General features: G+C 49.5%; 1 protein-coding gene across 3 annotated transcripts in view; it reads right to left on the bottom strand.

Moving 5' to 3' along the window:
* Positions 1-23,008, bottom strand: part of LOC119967799 (signaling lymphocytic activation molecule-like) — a 62,178-nt gene that overhangs the window by 4,813 nt on the left and 34,357 nt on the right. For all 3 annotated transcript variants that reach the window (XM_038800801.1, XM_038800802.1, XM_038800800.1), the window contains exons 2-3: positions 14,332-14,652; positions 12,355-12,651 (exon numbers count right to left, since the gene is read on the bottom strand). In XM_038800801.1, coding sequence (XP_038656729.1) covers positions 12,355-12,651; positions 14,332-14,569 — 535 coding nt within the window. In that variant the 5' untranslated portion in view covers positions 14,570-14,652. The remainder of the gene's footprint in view (positions 1-12,354; positions 12,652-14,331; positions 14,653-23,008) is intronic.

Here is a 23,008-nt window from a genome sequence, read left to right as displayed (position 1 = left end):
AAATGACTCAATAATTCATGATTGATGGAACCATCAATTCACGAGACACGTGCTTTAAGATATGAACAGTGGTTTTAATCTAATTACTACAGAGCCAGCCTGTTACCCATTGAACTTTCGATGATCTGCAGGCTGGCTCTGGACACGGTTATTTATACAGCAGTCTAGGGGGAGGAGTCGTGGGTGGAACCAAGGGTGGAGCCCTGTACAAACTCCTGAGCATTCCCAGAGCTACCCCCCCTAGTGATCGGATAACGCTACTGCGCTTACAATAGTATTGGTAAATACAGTGTGAATTACTAAGCTACATTCAGCACATTCACCCTGGGTGTATGAAGCTCTCAGTACTCCCGGAGTCGAAAAGGCATGGCGTGTTGTACCCGTTAATTTGGACCTCTGCCATCAAATTTCGCAGATGCTTCGGGCGCGATTGGTCCAGAGTGACTGCGCTGAGTTGCGCGTAGTCAGCGGCTCGATCAGCTGTGCTGGTGTGGCCCCATGATGACTGCCCTCTGAGTTCATAGTCGTACTGTTACGATGAGTTGTCCGAGCGTGGAGATGCAGGTCAGGCCCGTGGTTCGCACGTGGCGGGCGGCGAGGAAGATGGCATCCAAGGTGGCGGCCCCATGAGTCGCACGTGGCCGGCCGCGTGGTGGAGGTTTGCCAAGATAGCGGCCCCCATGGATCGCATGTGGCGGGAGGGGGCGGGATCGGGGCATAGGCCGCAGAGTTTCGGGCCCCGTGGGCCTGTGGGTGTGGGGAGCGATTACTTTGTGCCGCTGGGGAGTTGGAAGCTGTGGCCCTTTTTGCGAGACACACTCTCGCGTAGTGGCCTTTAGGTCGCGTTGCGGGCCGGGCAGTGCTGCCGCGGGTGCTGGTTCTGGCCGCAGAAATGGCTGGCTGGAGCAGCATAGTGGCTGGCTGGAGCAGCATAGTGGCTGGCTGGGGCAGCATAGTGGCTGGCTGGGGCAGCATGGTGGCTGGCTGGAGCAGCATAGTGGCTGGCTGGGGCAGCATAGTGGCAGGCTGGGGCAGCATAGTGGCTGGCTGGGGCAGCATAGTGGCTGGCTGGGGCAGCATAGTGGCTGGCTGGAGCAGCATAGTGGCTGGCTGGGGCAGCATGGTGGCTGGGGCAGCATAGTGGCTGGCTGGAGCAGCATAGTGGCTGGCTGGGGCAGCATAGTGGCTGGCTGGGGCAGCATGGTGGCTGGCTGGAGCAGCATAGTGGCTGGTTGGGGCAGCATAGTGGCTGGCTGGAGCAGCATAGTGGCTGGCTGGGGCAGCATAGTGGCTGGGGCAGCATAGTGGCTGGCTGGAGCAGCATAGTGGCTGGCTGGGGCAGCATAGTGGCTGGCTGGGGCAGCATGGTGGCTGGCTGGAGCAGCATAATGGCTGGCTGGGGCAGCATGGTGGCTGGCTGGAGCAGCATAATGGCTGGCTGGGGCAGCATGGTGGCTGGCTGGAGCAGCATAATGGCTGGCTGGGGCAGCATGGTGGCTGGCTGGAGCAGCATGGTGGCTGGCTGGGGCAGCATGGTGGATGGGCGGCCGCGTGGCACAGGCCTGAGGGAGTTGCTGGTCGGGGGCCCATGATTGGGTCGCGGTGTCCGCGGGGACCGAGGTGAGGCGGCGGAAGGAGACCTCCATCGTGGTAGCAGCTTCCACAGTTGTTTCTAAGTCTTTCCAGCAGTCGTTGGCGCACATAATTAGACCTGAGGCCCGTTACAAAAACATCGTTTACAGCAAGTTCTCTATGTTCAGCCGCGGTAACCGCTTGATAGTTACAGTCATTTGATAGGTTATTGAGCTCTCTTAAAAATTCAGCGAGTGATTCTGTAGGCCGCTGGCGGCGAGTCGTGAACACATGGTGAGCGTAAACTTCGTTAATGGGCCTTACATACATCTTATCGAGTATCGCTAGCGCTGCAGTATATGAACCGGCCGCGTTTAGTTGCGTAGAGATTCTGTGGCTCACCCTCGCGTGCAGTAGACTTAACTTCTGTTCCTCTGTTGTTTCGGCTGTGCTCGCTTCTGCCAGGTAGGCCTTAAAGCACCGCAGCCTGTGGGAAAAGATTTATTTTGCCTCTGCATCCTGTGGGTCGAGTTCCAGGCGTCCAGGCTTGAGGACTGATTCCATGATCCATCCTGACTGTTCTTAAGTAGATTAAATTGATGGAACCATCAATCCATGAGACACATGCTTTAAGATATGAACAGTGGTTTTAATCTACTTACTACAAAGCCAGCCTGTTACCCATTGAACTCTCGATGATCTGCAGGCTGCTCTGGACACGGTTATTTATACAGCAGTGTAGGGGGAGGGGTCGTAGGCGGAGCCAAGTGTGGAGCCCTGTACAATCTCCTGAGCATTCCAGTGCTACTCCCCCTAGTGGTTGGATAACGCTACTGCGCTTACAATAGTATTGGTAAATACAGTGTGAATTACTAAGTTACATTCACCACAATGATCAAATAGTGTTTGGAATTATTGATGCAAACCTTAGAGAGAGATTACTTCGGCAAAAATATTTGATCCTTGAAATTGCTATTGAAACGTGTTTGGTCCATCAACAGTCCAAAAATCAGTACTTGCAGGATAAAATCGGTGAATATGGTGCCAAAATAAGGCAGTTATCTCGCGTGCGCTCACTCGGGCCCCGCACATGCGCACTTCACAAAAAAGTGCGAGACGGCCGAGAACCGTTCTGCGCATGCGCAAAGACACACGCATCATCATGATGTTGACACGATGACGTGTACCACGTGTGGAACCGTCCTCCTCTGAGAAAAATGCCCTGTAAAAGGCAAACAATGTCTCCAATGTGGGAGATTGAATCACTATGCTGCACAGTGCAGATCTGCACTCCCATTTAAAACTCACAAACTGAACTTCAAGAAGAGTAACATTGGCAGTGTACAATTTAAAACAGATGAGGCGGATCAAGATAGTGCAACAGGTCCAGAAGATTATTGCCTGGATAAAACATTCCAAGTGGGAATTATTGAACAGTTTGAAAACTCCACAGAGTTTTGGCAAGCAAAATCAATCCATGCCATTGATTCCGACGCTGCAAGGAACACAATGTTGGATGTCAACAGATGGCCGATTAAATTCAAGCTGGACACAGGTGCCTCCGCTAACCTGCTTTTGACGCTCGACTTCTCGAAGCTCAAGCAAGCTCCGAATCTCCTTCCAGCTGCCTGCAAACATCAAGACTACAATGGCAATGCAATCTCGTCAATGTGGTCATGCCATTTCGTAGCGTCCAACAAACACATCGAGATGAGCCTGAGATTTGAGATTGTCCGATCAGACAAGTCATCGCTCTTAGGTGCGAAAGCCTGCAAGCAACTGAACCTTATTCAAAGGATTTACACATTGACGTCGTCTCATCCAGCTCTTCAGAGCAGAATTGAAGGAATATTGGATCAATATCCAGATGTCTTCAGCGGAATGGGCACACTTCCATTTGAGTACAAAATGTTGCTGCGTTCTGATGCAGAACCTGCAGTTCACCCAGCAAGGAGAGTCCCTGCTCCACTGAGGGAACGGTTAAAATCAGAGCGAGCAAGTCGACAGAAAAAGACATCATCTCCAAAGTCACTGAACCGACTGACTGGGTCAGTTCAATGGTGTGCGTCAAAAAGCCTTCGGGTGATTTAAGAATCTGCATAGACCCTAAGGACTTAAACAAGAACATAGTGTGGGAACACTACCCAATCCCAAAAAGGGAAGAGATTACAAGTGAGATGGCCCACACGCGCATCTTCACCAAGGTGGATGAATCTGGAGGATTCTGGCAAATACAACTAGAAGAATCCAGCAGGAAGCTCTGCACCCTCAATACACCTTTTGGCAGATTTTGCAACAATCGAATGCCATTTGGAATCATTTCAGCGTCTGAAATATTCCACCGCATCATGGAACAGATGATGGAAGGAACAGACGGAGTTTGTGTTCTAAGTGGATGATATTATCATCTGGTCTTCAACTCCAGAGAAACATGTGTCGAGACTGCAGAGAGTCTTCAAACGCATGGCCTCACGCTAAACAAATCCAAATGCAGCTTTGGAACGTCCACGCTCAAGTTCCTGGGTGACCAGATGTCGGAACACGGTGTACGACTGGACACAGACAAGATAAAAGCCACTGAAGCCATGAAAGTCCCTAAGGACAAGAACGTTTTAGGCAAATTTATGCCAAATTTGGCCAACCACACAACATCTCTAAGAAATTTAATCCAAAAAAAAATCAACCTTGTTTGAGTGGACGACGGAACAACAAAAAGAGTGGTTGGAGTTAAAGGCAAAACTCACAACTGCACCCGTCTTAGCATTCTTTGATCCAGATTGTGAAACCGATTTCGACTGACGCAAGTCAGGATGGAATTGGAGCAGTGTTGTTACAGAAAGATGACACTTTGTTATTGGGTTTCAGCAGCGTATGCATCACGGGCAATGACACCAACAGAGACTCGGTCCGCTTAAACTGAAAAGGAATCTTTAGCTCTTCCATGATTACGTTTACTGCCTCCCCACATTCACCGTGGAAACAGATCATAGGCCGCTGGTGCATATCATTGAAAATAATCTAAATGACATGACTCCTCGATTACAAAGAATATTACTCAAACTTCGGAGATATGATTTCAATCTTGTATATACGCCTGGCAAAGATCTAATCATTGCGGATGCATTGTCTCGTTCAGTCACTTCGCCAAGTGAACCACGAGAGATAATCCAACACATCGAGTCTCAGGGACAAATGTGCGCAGACCAACCTTCGTGCAACGGGCGAAAAAAGAATGGTTAACACTGCTGCCTCACAGCACCAGGAATCTAGGTTAAATTCTGCTTGGTCACTGTCTGTGTGGAGTTTGTACATTCACCCCGTGTGTGCGTGGGTTTCCTCCGGGTGCTCTGGTTTCCTCCCACAGTCCAAAGATGTGCAGGTTAGGTGGATTGGCCATGCTAAATTGTACATTAGTGTCTTAGGGATGTGTAGGTTAGGTTATGGGGTTATGAGAATAGGGGGAAGTGGGTATGGGTAGAGTGCTCATTTGAAGGGTCGGTGAAGACGTGATGGGCCGAATGCCCTCCTTCCGTACCGTAAGGATTCTGATAATGATAGTTTTCGGCGATCCAAGCAGGAGGACACCAGAATTCCTCTGCACCGGAACACCTCGATGTTTCTCTACATTTACATAATAAAGTTGCCTTTCTATTTTTCCCACCAAAATGCAGGACCTCCGCTTATCCACGTTCAACTCCATCTGCCACATTTTGGCCCACTCTCCTAACCTATCCATATGGGCAGCACGGTAGCATGGTGGTTAGCATAAATGCTTCACAGCTCCAGGGTCCCAGGTTCGATTCCCGGCTGGGTCACTCTCTGTGCGGAGTCTGCACGTCCTCCCCGTGTCTGCGTGGGTTTCTAAAGATGTGCGGGTTAGGTGGATTGGCCGTGCTAAATTGCCCATAGTGTCCTAAAAAGTAAGGTTAAGGGGGGGTTGTTGGGTTACGGGTATAGGGTGGATACGTGGGTTTGAGTAGGGTGATCATTGCTCGGCACAACATCGAGGGCCGAAGGACCTGTTCTGTGCTGTACTGTTCTATGTTCTATATCCATTTGTAAGGTTCTTATTTCCTCCTTGCAACTTACTGTCCCACCTATTTCTGTGCCGTCTGCAAATTTGGTTGTAGAACCTTCTATTCCTTTTATCCAAATCGGTAATATAGATTGTAAATAATAGGGGCCTAAGGACAGGACCCTGTGACACCTAACTAGTTGCATCTTGCCATCCAGAAAAAGACCCATTTATCCCAACTCCGTCTCCTGTCCTTCAGCCAGTCTTCCATCCAAGTGAGTAAATTACCCCTAACCCCATGTGATCTAACCTTGTGTATTGATCTTCTGTGTGGCACCTTATCAAACATCTTCCCAAAGTCCAGATATCCGACAGCTACAGGATCCCAATTATCCACTTGGTTTGTTCCATCTTCAAGAACTCTAAAAGTAGAATCCCTTCAGTACAGAATGAAACAAGTTGGCCCATCGAGTCTGTACCGACACTTTGAAAGGCCCAATCTCCCACCCTGCTACTGTAACCCACCCTAAAGGGCAATTTAGCATGGCCAATCCACATAGCCTGCACACCTTAAGACTACGGGATGAAACTGGAGCACACGGAGGAAACCCACACAGACACAGGGAGAATGTGCACTCCACACAGGACAGTCATCCGATGACAGAATCAAATACGAGTCCCTGGAGTTGTAAGGCAATGGTGCTAACTACTTTGCCACCTTGCCGCCCTATGCGGGGAATCCGTGTAATAATTTCTTGGGCGTACGTAATAGAGTCCGTAGAATCTGTGGACTACCTACTGTGCAGAAGGAGGCCATTCAGCCCATCAAGTCTCCACCGACCCTCCGAAAGAGAACTCTACCGAGGCCCCCTGCACTATCCCTGCCAACCTCGTAACCTACACATCTTTGGACACTAAGAGGAAATCTTAACCTGGCCAATCCACCTAGCCTACATATCTTTGGACTGTGGGAGGAAACCGGAGCACTCGGAAGAAACCCACACAGACACGGGGAGAACGTGCAAACGCGACACAGTCATCCAATGCCGGAATTGAACCCAGGTCCCTGGCGCTGTGAAGCAGCAGTGCTAGCCACTGTGCCGTAATTATGTCCCTCACCTTGACAAAACTGAATGAGGGACATCCTGGTTTGGTGATGATGAAGGAATTGGCACACTGTTATTTTTGGTGGCCAGGATTAGACGCTCAACTTGAAGAGAAGGTTGGGCGATGCCAAGGAACACTCCACCATTACATCTGTGGGAATGGCCAACTCAGCCACGTCAGAGATTACACATCGATTATCCTTGTCCACTGGAGAGTCGGAAAGTCACATGATCTTAGTGATTGTGAACTCACGCTTGAAAAGGCCGGAAGTCACGATCATGAAATCAACAATGACTGAGCAGACCATTGAAAAACTAGTTGAAATATTCACAAGGTTTGGAACACTGGAGCAGATCATCAGTGATAACGGTACTCAGTTTACTGTGAGAGAGTTTCAAAACTACTTAAAAACGGAATGGTGTAGACTTTATCAAGTCAGCTCCATATCATCCAGCAACGAATGGATTGGCCAAACGTTTAGTAAAATCATTAAAGCATTTTATCAAAGCATCGAAGCAAGGAACTGTAGCCATCTAAGATGGACACTGGGCTACAAAATGGAGAACTGCTAAGACTGCAGGGAAAAACAGTCATAGTGAGGACACACAGCTTGCAGAAGACTGTTTTGCATTTTGCACGTACAGAAACCAGTTTCAAGCCAGGTGCAGAGTTTCAGCCAAAGGTGCAAATGGGAAACAGATCTGCATAGTAATGAGGTGATCAGATCCAGACCCCGGACAATAGAAACATTTAAGTATCGATGGATACTTTTCCATAGACGCCCAGACAGAATGGTGCCAAAGCAACCAACACAAAGAGCCGTAGGGACCGCCCCACCCATCGAGGAACGACCCTAGGATTGGGGAGTTTGAAAGATATCGATTGGGAAAGACCCAATCGATGAGAGGGCCGCCCCAAGGGGGCCTGAACCTCCTGGGACCTATAAGAGTAGGTCCCGCACATGGTTCGGTCTGTTTTGCTCCGGCCCAGATCTGCTGTTGCTCCCAGATATGTTTGCTCCAACTGTTGCTTCCAGACTCCGGCCCAGACCTGTTGCATCGCATCCTGTCTCCAGTTTCATCACCGGCCGTTGAGCATCAGCCATCGAACTGTAAGTGCCAACACAACGATCGCTACGTGACCCAGACCTTGCCAGCCCTTGACAACTTTGCCAATCAGAAAGTTACAGACCAAGAATGGGACGAATGCCTTGCTCCCTGACCTTGCCTGTTCCTGTCTAGATAAGTATTTAGTTGTTTAGTATTAGAAGTAAGTTAGTCTCTTTAGCGTCTGCATGTGTATTTATTATATTTGTTATAATAAACACCAATCGTTTGGACTTACTAATCGGTGTATGGATTTATTACTTTGAACCTGACCTTGATATACTTGTGACGGTGTCTCAATACGGCACCTGGCGACTCCAACCATAATTACACATACAGAGCCATAGTAGTGTTAAGCACACGGTCTTTAAACGGAGGAGTGTTAATCACACTCCAGTAAAACGAGCAACAGAACATTATCAAAAAGAGAAAACAAGTTTCTAATAGCTTATTGGAACACTGTTCATATTATCCACAAAGTTCACCGGCAATGCTGTTGTTCAAGGGGAAACTGCAAACAAAATTTGATTTGTCAGCTCTCCCTGACACTTCAGAGATTGTCAAGTGACAACAACAAACACAAATTGCTAAGATAGAGAAAATCTCTAAAAGATGAATATTTAACCAGGGAGCGGGAGTACTAGCTACAAATTACACCACCAACAGATGAGTACCAGCTATGATCCTGGTGAAAACAGGTCCAATTTCATACACTGTTTAGACTAATGATGAAAGAGTTTGGTGAGATCATGCTGATCAGCAACTTGCTGCATGAAATGAGTTCACAGAAACTTCTCAAGGGGATAGCATTGGATTGGATTTGTTTATTGTCACGTGTACCGAGGTACAGTGAAAGTATTTTTCTGCAAGCAGCTCAACAGATCATTCAGTACATGGAAGACAAGGGAATTAAACAAAATTCAAGAAAATACATAATAGGGCAACACAAGATATACAATGTGACTACATAAGCACCGGCATCGATGAAGCATATAGGGTGTAGTGTTAATGAGGTCAGTCAATAAGAGGGTCATTTAGGAATCTGGTGACAGTGGAGAAGAAGCTGTTTTTGAGTCTGTTAGTGCGTGTTCTCAGACTTCTGTATCTCCTGCCCGATGGAGAAGAAGTTGGAAAAGTGAGTAAGCTGGGTGGGAGGGATCCTTGATTATGCTGCCCGCTTTCCCCCGGCAGCGGGAGGTGTAGATGGAATCCATGGATGGGAGGCAGGTTCGTGTGATGGACTGGGCAGTATTCACGACTCTCTGAAGTTCCTTGTGGTCCTGGGCCGAGCAGTTGCCATACCAGGCTGTGATGCAGCCTGATAGGATGCTTTCCATAGTGCATCTGTAAAAGTTGGTAAGGGTTAATGTGGACATGCCGAATTTCCTTAGTTTCCTGAGGAAGTATCAGCGCTGTTGTGTTTTCTTGGTGATAGCGTCGACGTGGGTGGACCAGGTCAGATTTCTGGAGATGTGCACGCCTAGGAATTTGAAGCTGCTAAACATCTCCACCTCGGCCCTGTTGATGCTGACAGGGGTGTGTACAGTACTTTGCTTCCTGAAGTCAATGACCAGCTCCGTTCTACCTTTAGAAGATCTGGAGAGCTATACTTTGGAACAGAGACCAGAGACAGTGACGGGTTCCTGAGGACTTGCCTGTAGTGACAGATAGAGAAATAACAACTCAAGTAGTACTGTCTACGGAAAGGAATGAGGAAACTCCTGAGGTCACAAAGGTTCAAGAGCACCGAATACTACCAAAAAGGAAGAGACATCCACCACAGAGACTGTCTTATTGAATTGTATATATGTTTATAAAATAACACATATGGATCTGTTATACAATTGTTAACTGATGTCGTCACACTAATGAAGTATAGAGGGAGGTATATTATGTATCTGGGGATGCATTCTTGCTGGTTCTAAGTCATGTGATGTGTAGTGACATCAAAAACAGAGTGTTTATGCAACTTTTGGGTATCGCACCGTTTTGATTGTAGAAGCACCACCCTTAATAAACCTCTCATCGTGTTTTACAAGAATCCAGGGTGTGGGAACTCCATGGGCTGGATTCTCCATCCTGTCTTCCCCTTTTCAGGTGCAGCGCACTCCCGCCAACTGCGCAATCCTCCGTCCCACTAGCCGGCCAATGGGGTTTCCCATTGTGGGCACTCCCTCACCGTTGGGAAATCTGTAGGCTGAATGCGCTGCCGGCAGAACAGAGGATCCTGCCAACGGAGAATTCAGCCCCATTACTTTTCCATGTGTGACAACTAAGAAATATAACACCATCAAACACTCCCAGGACAGGTACAGCACGGGGTTAGAAACAGAGTAAAGCTCCCTCTACACTGTCCCTATCAAACACTCCCAGGACAGGGACAGCACGGGGTTAGATACAGAGTAAAGCTCCCTCTACACTGTCGCCATCAAACAGTCCCAGGACAGGTACAGCACGGGGTTAGATATGGAGTAAAGCTCCCTCTACACTGTTCCCATCAAACACTCCCAGGACAGGTACAGCACGGCTTTAGATACAGAGTAAAGCTCCCTCTACATTCACTCCATCAAACAGTCCGAGGACAGGTACAGCACGGGGTTAGATACTGAGTAAAGCTCCCTCTACACTATCCCCATCAAACACTCCCGGGACAGGTACAGCATGGGGTTAGATATCGAGTAAAGCTCCCTCTACACTGCCCCCATCAAACACTCGCAGGACAGGTACAGCACGGGGTTAGATACAGAGTAAATCCCCCTCTGCACTGCCCCATCAAACACTCCCAAGACAGGTACAGCACGGGGTTAGATACAGAGTAAAGCTCCCTCTACACTGTCCCCATCAAACACTCCCAGGGCAGGTACAGCACCGGGTTAGATACTGAGTAAAGCTCCCTCTACACTATCCCCATCAAACACTCCCAGGACAGGTACAGCATGGGGTTAGATATCGAGTAAAGCTCCCTCTACACTGCCCCCATCAAACACTCGCAGGACAGGTACAGCACGGGGTTAGATACAGAGTAAATCCCCCTCTGCACTGCCCCATCAAACACTCCCAAGACAGGTACAGCACGGGGTTAGATACAGAGTAAAGCTCCCTCTACACTGTCCCCATCAAACACTCGCAGGACAGGTACAGCACGGGGTTAGATACAGAGTAAAGCTCCCTCTACACTGCCCCCATCAAACACTCCCAGGACAGGTACAGCATGGGGTTAGATACAGAGTAAAGCTCCCTCTGCACTGTCCTCATCAAACACTCCCAGGACAGGTACAGCACAGGGTTAGATACAGAGTAAAGCTCCCTCTACACTGTCCCCATCAAACACTCGCAGGACAGGTACAGCACGGGGTTAGATACAGAGTAAAGCTCCCTCTACACTGCCCCCATCAAACACTCCCAGGACAGGTACAGCATGGGGTTAGATACAGAGTAAAGCTCCCTCTGCACTGTCCTCATCAAACACCCAGGACAGGTACAGCACGGGGTTAGATACAGAGTAAAGCTCCCTCTACACTGTCCCCATCAAACACTCGCAGGACAGGTACAGCACGGGGTTAGATACAGAGTAAATCTCCCTCTACACTGTCCCCATCAAACACTCGCAGGACAGGTACAGCACGGGGTTAGATATCGAGTAAAGCTCCCTCTACACTGCCCCCATCAAACACTCGCAGGACAGGTACAGCACGGGGTTAGATACAGAGTAAAGCTCCATCTACACTGTCCCCATCAAACACTCGCAGGACAGGTCCAGCACGGGGTTAGATACAGAGTAAAGCTCCCTCTACACTGTCCCCATCAAACACTCCCAGGACAGGTACAGCATGGGGTTAGATACAGAGTAAAGCCCCCTCTGCACTGTCCTCATCAAACACTCCCAGGACAGGTACAGCACGGGGTTAGATACAGAGTAAAGCTTCCTCTACACTGTCCCCATCAAACACTCCCAGGACAGGTACAGCACGGGGTTAGATACAGAGTACAGCTCCTTCTACACTGCCCATCAAACACTCCTAGGATAGGTACAGCACGGGGTTAGATACAGAGTAAATCTCCCTCTACACTGTCCCCATCAAACACTCCCAGGACAGGTACAGCAGGGGGTTAGATACAGAGTAAACCTCCCTCTACACTGTCCTCATCAAACACTCCCAGGACAGGTACAGCACAGGTGTTAGATACAGAGTAAATCTCCCTTTACACTGTTGATGCACAATCAATGGACACGAAATGTAGATAAAGTCCGAACGATAGGCTTTAATACACAAGAAGTGGACCTGGCAGCAGACGTACAGAAGAAAGGCCGACTACCGGGGAACCCGGGTTCTTATACCCCGCCTTGTAGGCGGAGCTACCTACCTCTCAGCTAATCGGCTGAGAGGCACATGACATACCTGGGCCAATGGGCAGTGAGTCCTCTGCACCAATGGCAGCTGACACTCCCAGGTACCGTAATACCCCTAGTCATACTACCACAACTGTCCCCATCAAACACACTCAGGACAATTGGAATATTGGACTGTGTAATACTTTATCTGTGACACTCACCATTTCTGTTTGCATTGCAGATGCCACTCAAGTTGGATTGTGCAGTGTTGAATTGTGCAGTGCACTCACTGACTGGGTTCCTGGCCTCACACATGTACACAGCGTCGTTGGTCTCCTCTGTGAAGTGAAGCTGTAATTCCTGTCCATTGTCGGAGAGATGATGGGAGCTATAGTTTATCAATGCTTCTTGTCCCTTCCACCATATGAAGCTGATGTTGTCGCCTGTGTTCACTGAGCAGGTCAGGGTCATGGTGCAGTTCTCTGTCTTTTGGCTGATCTTTGTTCCTGTCACAGGCTCTGACAATCAGATCGAAAGACAAAAGAAACATGAGGAAGGAATGTCGACCCTCGTGGGACACCTCAATATCCAGCACCCTCACCCCTGCTTCAGACCCTCACAAGACCCCCCTCCCTTATCCCTCCATCCACCATCTTAACCATTCCCCTCATCCCACTGAGTTCAAACAAGTCACATGAGTCAATATGACGAATGGATGGAATACGCAGTGTGTTACACGCTCTTTCACTACAATCACAAACACTCATTCACTCCCACTCTCTGTGAATCTCCACAATTTTGGGATTGTATCCGAGGTATTCTCTCTGGATCAGTCTCATTGGTGACTCTAGCCAGTGCTCCCCGTGACCCTTGTTATGTGGAGTGCACCCTCTCGGTCTGCTCTGTGTTTGGTTAATGCTTGTGGCGCCTCCGACATTGGAATAGTTTTGCACTGAGATTGATTCTGGTGTTTCAGAGTGAGTGTGTGAATATGTGGAACATAACGTAAATCTCCACTCACTCAGTGTTTACAGAGGCAGAATGGGTGTGTAATTGATGATAATTTTTTTGTCACAAGTAGGCTTACATTAACATTGCAATGAAGTTACTGTGAGAAGCCCCTAGTCGCCACATGTTCGGGATACACGGAGGGAGAATTCAGAATGTCCAATTCACCTAACAGCACGTCTTTTGGGACTTGTGGGAGGAAACCGGAGCACCCGGAGGAAACTCACGCACACACGGGGAGAATGTGCAGACTCCGCACAGACAGTGACCCAAGCCGGGAATCAAACCTGGGACCCTGGAGCTGTGAAGCAACAGTGCTAACCAATGTGCGACTGTGCCACCCACTTTCAATATTAAACAAAGAGAGCCTGTGATGGTCTCACAAATGTCTGTTTAGGTAGAGATTGAGAGGTCTCTGTGCCTGTGAGTAAGGCTGGTATTTTCATACATAACACTGGAATGCATTTGTTATGGCGATAGAATTAAAAATGATGGAAGTTAAGTTCAACTTTTCTGAAACCTTGCTTAAAGTACATTTGGATCGTTGTGCACAGTTATACTCTCCAAATAACATATCCCTGGTCAGACCACATTTGGAGCCCTGTGCACATTTCTGGTCTCGATATCCTGGTCAGACCACGAAAAAGATGCTCTCATTGAAAAGTATAACATTTCTGGAGTAGTTAATGGGGTAGATGCTGAGAGGCTGCTTCATGCTGATTGGGGAATCTTGTCTGGGTGGAGGATGGGTCACGGAATAATGGCTCAGCCAGTTTGGGTAGAGTTGAAGAGAAATTACTTCACTCAGGCGAATGTGAATGTTTGGGATTCTCTACCTCAGACAGCTGTGGCTTCAGAGCCAATTAGTTTATTTCAAAGTGAGATGGATAGATGTGTGGAAAACAACGAGAGATATGCGGAATAGAGCGGAATGGCAGAGTCGATGTAGATGAATTGACCTCAGAGAATAATTTAACGTGATAAGAGGGGTTGAATGGCCTTCACCAGAGAGGGTTTATTCTGCTCTTACATTCTGAGATGTTTTTACCTAAGATCAGTTACACCATTATGGATTCTGCAATGAGTGAGTTCTGGAAACTGAAATATCCAGGAAATCTGCCCTGAAAATGTTACAAGGCAGGTTTCAACAACTGGGTAAAACCAGGCATGTCCAATAGAATCTCACTTACCGTACACGTCCAGTTGAATGGTCTCTGTAGTTTCCTCTCCTGAATCTCTTGTTAAAAACACCTCATAACTCCCAGCATCCTCTCTCTGTAAGTCATTGATTTGCAGACTGAAGTTCCCAGGATGAAATTTGATCCGTTTCTGGTAATCCTCAGACCCAACGTAACTGACATGTTCCTTGCTGTATCGTGCTATTCTGAGACTGCGTGAAGATTGTTTCCAGATAACCTCGATGTCCATCAATCGATGTGGGATTACCGGAGACAGGGAGACTGACTGACCCAGGGATCCATTCACAGGGAGACGGGCAGCCTGATTCTGAACTGAGGGAACAAGAGGAGACAGTCAGTGAGTGCGGAACGAGACAAGCTCAGTGACTGGAGGCAGAATTTCAGAGATATTGAACCGAGGATCACAATTACGATTCAAAGACTGCAAGACAAGCAATTACTTTGGAAATGAAGACACGGATGCAATTTATGGAAATGTGCAATAAACCTGTGTAGGAGTAACATATCGAGTAAATCTCCCTCTACACCGTCTCCATCAAACACTCATAGAACAGGTACAGCACGGGGTTAGATACAGAGTAAAGCTCCCTCTACACTGTCCTCATCAAACACTCCCAGTACAGGTACAGCACGGGGTTAGGTACAGAGTAAAGCTCCCTCTACACTGTCCTCATCAAACACTCCCAGGACAGGTACAGCAGGGTTAGATACAGAGTAAAGCTCCCTCTACCCTGTCCACATCAAACACCCAGGACAGGTACAGGACGGCTTTAGATACAGAGTAAAGCTCCCTCTACATTCACCCCATCAAACAGTCCGAGGACAGGTACAGCACGGGGTTAGATACGGAGTAAAGCTCCCTCTACACTGTCGCCATCAAACACTCCCAGGACAGGTACAGCACGGGGTTAGATACAGAGTAAAGCACCCTCTACACTGTCCCCATCAAACACTACCAGGACAGGGACAGCACGGGGTTAGATACAGAGTAAAGCTCCCTCGACACTGTCCCCATCAAACCATCCCAGGACAGGAACAGCACGGGGCTAGATACAGAGTAAAACTCCGTCTACACTGTCCCCATCAAACACTCACGGGACAGGTAGAGCACTGGGTTAGATACAGAGTAAAGCTCCCTCTACACTGTCCCCATCAAACACTCCCAGGACAGGTACAGCATGGGGTTAGATACAGGGTAAAGCTCCTTCGACACTATCCCCATCAAACATTCCCAGGGCAGGTACAGCACGGGATTAGATACAGAGTAAAGCACTCTCTACACTTTCCCCATCGAACACTCCCAGGACAGGTACAGCATGGGGTTAGATACAGAGTAAAGCTCCCTCAACACTGTCCCCATCAAACACTTCCAGGACAGGTACAGAATGGGGTTAGATACAGAGAAAAGCTCCCTCGACACTGTCCCCATCAAACACACCCAGGACAGGAACAGCACGGGGTTAGATACAGAGTAAAGCTTCCTCTACACTGTCCCCATGAAACACTCCCAGGATAGGAACAGCACGGGGTTAGATACAGAGTAAAACTCCCTCGACACTGTCCCCATTGTGGTGGTATGAATGGGAGCACTGCCATTGGTGCAGAGCACTGGTTTCCCACTGGCTCTGGCTGGTCATGTGCATCTCGTCTGATTGGCTGCGACTAGTCATGTAACTGCTCACCAATTGGTCGAGAGGCAAGTAGACGCCGCCTCGCTGGCGGGGTATAAGTACCCAGAGTTCCCGGCGGTCGGCCTTTCTCTACAGTCGACCACCGGGCTAACATCTAGCTGATTAAAGCCTAAGTTTGGACCTTCATTGTGCCTCGCGTCCAATTGATGGTACATCACCCATCAAACACTCCCAGGACAGGTACATCACGGGGTTAGAGACAGAGTAAAGCTCCCTCGCAACTGTCCCCATCAAACACTCACAGGACACGTACAGCACGGGGTTCTATACAGAGTAAAGCTCCGTCTACACTGTCCCCATCAAACACTCCCAGGACAGGTACAGCACGGGGTTAGATACAGAATAAAGCTCCTTCTACACTGTTCCCAATTAACACTCCCAGGACAGGTACAGCACGGGGTTAGATACAGAGTAAAGCTCCCTCGACACTATCCCAATCAAACATTCCCAGGGCAGGTACAGCACGGGGTTAGATACAGAGTAAAGCTCCCTCTACACTGTCCCCATCAAACACTCCCAGGACAGGAACAGCACGGGGTTAGATACAGAGTAAAACTCCATCGACACTGTCCCCATTGAGGTGGTATGAATGGGAGCACTGCCATTGGTGCAGAGCTCTGGTTTCCCACTGGCTCAGGCTGGTCATGTGCATCTCGTCTGATTGGCTGCGACTAGTCATGTGACTGCTCACCAATTGGTCGAGAGGGAAGTAGACCCTTCCCGGCGGTCGGCCTTTCTCTGCAGTCGACCACCGGGCTAACATCTAGCTGACTAAAGCCTAAGTTTGGACCTTCATCGTGACTCGCGTCCAATTGATGGTACATCGCCCATCAAACACTCCCAGGACAGGTACGTCACGGGGTTAGAGACAGAGTAAAGCTCCCTCGACACTGTCCCCATCAAACACTCCCAGGACAGGTACAGCACGGGGTTAGATACAGAGTAAAGCTCCCTCTGCACTGTCCCCATCAAACACTCCCAGGACAGGTACAGCATGGGGTTAGATACAGAGTAAAGCTCCCTCGACACTATCCCCATCAAACATTCCCAGGGCAGGTACAGCACGGGGTTAGATACAGAGTAAAGCTCCCTCTACACTGTCCCCATCAAACACTCCCAGGACAGGTACAGCACGGGGTTAGATACAGAGTAAAGCTCCCTCTACACTGTCCCCATCAAACACTCCCAGGACAGGAACAGCACGGGGTTAGATACAGAGTAAAGCTCCCTCTGCACTGTCCCCATCAAACACTCCATGGACAGGAACAGCACAGGGTTAGATACAGAGTAAAGCTCCCTCTGCACTGTCCCCATCAAACACTCCCAGGACAGGAACAGCACAGGGTCAGATACAGAGTAAAGCTCCCTCTGCACTGTCCCCATCAAACACTCCATGGACAGGAACAGCACAGGGTTAGATACAGAATAAAGCTCCTTCTACACTGTTCCCAATTAACACTCCCAGGACAGGCACAGCGCGGGGTTAGACACAGAGTAAAGCATCTTCTACACTGTCCCCATCAAACACTCCCAGGACAGGTACAGCATGGGGTTAGATACAGAGTAAAGCTCCCTCGACACTATCCCCATCAAACATTCCCAGGGCAGGTACAGCACGGGGTTAGATACAGAGTAAAGCTCCCTCTACACTGTCCCCATCAAACACTCCCAGGACAGGTACAGCACGGGGTTAGATACAGATTAAAGCTCCCTCTACACTGTCCCCATCAAACACTCCCAGGACAGGAACAGCACGGGGTTAGATACAGAGTAAAACTCCATCGACACTGTCCCCATTGTGGTGGTATGAATGGGAGCACTGCCATTGGTGCAGAGCTCTGGTTTCCCACTGGCTCAGGCTGGTCATGTGCATCTCGTCTGATTGGCTGCGACTAGTCATATGACTGCTCACCAATTGGTCGAGAGGCAAGTAGACCCTTCCCGGCGGTCGGCCTTTCTCTGCAGTCGACCACCGGCCTAACATCTAGCTGATTAAAGCCTAAGTTTGGACATTCATCGTGCCTCGCGTCCAATTGATGGTACATCACCCATCAAACACTCCCAGGACAGGCACGTCACGGGGTTAGAGACAGAGTAAAGCTCCCTCGACACTGTCCCCATCAAACACTCCCAGGACAGGTACAGCACGGGGTTAGATACAGAGTAAAGCTCCCTCTACACTGTCCCCATCAAACACTCCCAGGATAGGTAAAGCACGGGGTTAGATGCAGAGTAAATCTCCCTCTGCACTGTCCCCAATCAAACACTCCATGGACAGGAACAGCACAGGGTTAGATACAGAGTAAAGCTCCCTCTGCACTCTCCCCATCAAACACTCCCAGGACCGGAACAGCACGGGGTTAGATACAGAGTAATCCTCCCTCTACACTGTCCCCATCAAACACTCCCAGGACAGGTACAGCACGGGGTTAGATACAGAGTAAAGCTCACTCTACACAGTCCCCATCAAACACTCCCAGGACAGGAACAGCACGGGGTTAGATACAGAGAAAAGCTCCCTCCACACTGTCCCCATCAAACACTCCCAGGACAGGTACAGCACGGGGTTAAATACAGAGTAAAGCTTCCTCTACACTGTCCCCATCAAACACTCCCAGGACAGGTACAGCACAGGGTTAGATATAGAGTAAAGCTCCCTCGACACTGTCCTCATCAAACACTCCCAGGACAGGAACAGCACGGGGTTAGGTACAGAGTAAAACTCCCTCGACACTGTCCCCATTGTGGTGGTATGAATGGGAGCACTGCCATTGGTGCAGAGCACTGGTTTCCCACTGGCTCTGGCTGGTCATGTGCATCTCGTCTGATTGGCTGCGGCTAGTCATGTGACTGCTCACCAATTGGTCGAGAGGCAAGTAGACCCCGCCTCAGAGGCGGGGTAGAAGTACCCAGAGTTCCCGGCGGTCGGCCTTTCTCTGCAGTCGACCACCGGGCTAACATCTAGCTGATTAAAGCCTAAGTTTGGACTTTCATCGTGGCTCGCGTCCAATTGATGGTACATCACCCATCAAACACTCCCAGGACAGGTACATCACGGGGTTAGAGACAGAGTAAAGCTCCCTCGACACTGTCCCCATCAAACACTCACAGGACAGGTACAGCACGGGGTTAGATACAGAGTAAAGCACCCGCTACACTGTCCCCATCAAACACTCGCACGACAGGTACATCACAGGGTTAGATAAAGAGTAAAGCTCCCTCGTAACTGTCCCCATCAAACACTCCCAGGACACGTACAGCACGGGGTTAGAGACAGACTAAAGCTGCGTCGACACTGTCCCCATCAAACACTCACAGGACAGGTACAGCACGAGGTTAGATACAGAGTAAAGCACCCGCTACACTGTCCCCATCAAACACTCCTAGGACAGGTACAGCATGGGGTTAGATACAGAGTAAAGCTCCCTCGACACTGTCCCCATCAAACACTCCCAGGACAGGAACAGCACGGGGTTAGATACAGAGTAAAGCTTCCTCTACACTGTCCCCATCAAACACTCCCAGGACAGGAACAGCACGGGGTTTGATACAGAGTAAAACTCCCTCGACGCTGTCCCCATTGTGGTGGTATGAATGGGAGCACTGCCATTGGTGCAGAGCACTGGTTTCCCACTGGCTCTGGCTGGTCATGTGCATCTCGTCTGATTGGCTGCGACTAGTCATGTAACTGCTCACCAATTGGTCGAGAGGCAAGTAGACGCCGCCTCGCTGGCGGGGTATAAGTACCCAGAGTTCCCGGCGGTCGGCCTTTCTCTACAGTCGACCACCGGGCTAACATCTAGCTGATTAAAGCCTAAGTTTGGACCTTCATTGTGCCTCGCGTCCAATTGATGGTACATCACCCATCAAACACTCCCAGGACAGGTACATCACGGGGTTAGAGACAGAGTAAAGCTCCCTCGTAACTGTCCCCATCAAACACTCACAGGACACGTACAGCACGGGGTTCGATACAGAGTAAAGCTCCGTCTACACTGTCCCCATCAAACACTCCCAGGACAGGTACAGCACGCGGTTAGATACAGAATAAAGCTCCTTCTACACTGTTCCCAATTAACACTCCCAGGACAGGTACAGCACGGGGTTAGATACAGAGTAAAGCTCCCTCGACACTATCCCCATCAAACATTCCCAGGGCAGGTACAGCACGGGGTTAGATACAGAGTAAAGCTCCCTCTACACTGTCCCCATCAAACACTCCCAGGACAGGAACAGCACGGGGTTAGATACAGAGTAAAACTCCATCGACACTGTCCCCCATTGAGGTGGTATGAATGGGAGCACTGCCATTGGTGCAGAGCTCTGGTTTCCCACTGGCTCAGGCTGGTCATGTGCATCTCGTCTGATTGGCTGCGGCTAGTCATGTGACTGCTCACCAATTGGTCGAGAGGGAAGTAGACCCTTCCCGGCGGTCGGCCTTTCTCTGCAGTCGACCACCGGGCTAACATCTAGCTGACTAAAGCCTAAGTTTGGACCTTCATCGTGACTCGCGTCCAATTGATGGTACATCGCCCATCAAACACTCCCAGGACAGGTACGTCACGGGGTTAGAGACAGAGTAAAGCTCCCTCGACACTGTCCCCATCAAACACTCCCAGGACAGGTACAGCACGGGGTTAGATACAGAGTAAAGCTCCCTCTGCACTGTCCCCATCAAACACTCCCAGGATAGGTACAGCACGGGGTTAGATACAGAGTAAAGCTCCCTCTGCACTGTCCCCATCAAACACTCCATGGACAGGAACAGCACAGGGTTAGATACAGAGTAAAGCTCCCTCTGCACTGTCCCCATCAAACACTCCCAGGACAGGAACAGCACAGGGTTAGATACAGAGTAAAGCTCCCTCTGCACTGTCCCCATCAAACACTCCATGGACAGGAACAGCACAGGGTTAGATACAGAATAAATCTCCTTCTACACTGTTCCCAATTAACACTCCCAGGACAGGTACAGCGCGGGGTTAGACACAGAGTAAAGCATCTTCTACACTGTCCCCATCAAACACTCCCAGGACAGGTACAGCATGGGGTTAGATACAGAGTAAAGCTCCCTCGACACTATCCCCATCAAACATTCCCAGGGCAGGTACAGCACGGGGTTAGATACAGAGTAAAGCTCCCTCTACACTGTCCCCATCAAACACTCCCAGGACAGGTACAGCACGGGGTTAGATACAGAGTAAAGCTCCCTCTACACTGTCCCCATCAAACACTCCCAGGACAGGAACAGCACGGGGTTAGATACAGAGTAAAGCTCCCTCTGCACTGTCCCCATCAAACACTCCATGGACAGGAACAGCACAGGGTTAGATACAGAGTAAAGCTCCCTCTGCACTGTCCCCATCAAACACTCCCAGGACAGGAACAGCACAGGGTTAGATACAGAGTAAAGCTCCCTCTGCACTGTCCCCATCAAACACTCCATGGACAGGAACAGCACAGGGTTAGATACAGAATAAAGCTCCTTCTACACTGTTCCCAATTAACACTCCCAGGACAGGTACAGCGCGGGGTTAGACACAGAGTAAAGCATCTTCTACACTGTCCCCATCAAACACTCCCAGGACAGGTACAGCATGGGGTTAGATACAGAGTAAAGCTCCCTCGACACTATCCCCATCAAACATTCCCAGGGCAGGTACAGCACGGGGTTAGATACAGAGTAAAGCTCCCTCTACACTGTCCCCATCAAACACTCCCAGGACAGGTACAGCACGGGGTTAGATACAGATTAAAGCTCCCTCTACACTGTCCCCATCAAACACTCCCAGGACAGGAACAGCACGGGGTTAGATACAGAGTAAAACTCCATCGACACTGTCCCCATTGTGGTGGTATGAATGGGAGCACTGCCATTGGTGCAGAGCTCTGGTTTCCCACTGGCTCAGGCTGGTCATGTGCATCTCGTCTGATTGGCTGCGACTAGTCATATGACTGCTCACCAATTGGTCGAGAGGCAAGTAGACCCTTCCCGGCGGTCGGCCTTTCTCTGCAGTCGACCACCGGGCTAACATCTAGCTGATTAAAGCCTAAGTTTGGACCTTCATCGTGCCTCGCGTCCAATTGATGGTACATCACCCATCAAACACTCCCAGGACAGGTACATCACGGGGTTAGAGACAGAGTAAAGCTCCTTCTACACTGTCCCCATCAAACACTTCCAGGACAGGTACAGAATGGGGTTAGATACAGAGAAAAGCTCCGTCGACACTGTCCCCATCAAACACTCCCAGGACAGGTACAGCACGGGGTTAGATACAGAATAAAGCTCCTTCTACACTGTTCCCAATTAAACACTCCCAGGACAGGTACAGCGCGGGGTTAGATACAGAGTAAAGCATCCTTCTACACTGTCCCCATCAAACACTCCCAGGACAGGTACAGCATGGGGTTAGAGACAGAGTAAAGCTCCCTCGACACTGTCCCCATCAAACACACCCAGGACAGGTACAGCACGGGGTTAGATACAGAGTAAAGCTCCCTCTGCACTGTCCCCATCAAACACTCCCAGGATAGGTACAGCACGGGGTTAGATACAGAGTAAAGCTCCCTCTGCACTGTCCCCATCAAACATTCCATGGACAGGAACAGCACAGGGTTAGATACAGAGTAAAGCTCCCTCTGCACTGTCCCCATCAAACACTCCCAGGACAGGAACAGCACGGGGTTAGATACAGAGTAATCCTCCGTCTACACTGTCCCCATCAAACACTCCCAGGACAGGTACAGCACGGGGTTAGATACAGAATAAAGCTCCTTCTACACTGTTCCCAATTAACACTCCCAGGACAGGTACAGCACGGGGTTAGACACAGAGTAAAGCTCCCTCGACACTATCCCCATCAAACATTCCCAGGGCAGGTACAGCACGGGGTTAGATACAGAGTAAAGCTCCCTCTACACTGTCCCCATCAAACACTCCCAGGACAGGAACAGCACGGGGTTAGATACAGAGT

This window comes from Scyliorhinus canicula, chromosome 6 (assembly GCF_902713615.1).
Source record: "Scyliorhinus canicula chromosome 6, sScyCan1.1, whole genome shotgun sequence".
NCBI lineage: Eukaryota > Metazoa > Chordata > Chondrichthyes > Carcharhiniformes > Scyliorhinidae > Scyliorhinus > Scyliorhinus canicula.
Note: the sequence above shows the minus strand (reverse complement) of the source record. Positions and strands in the feature narration are given on the sequence as shown.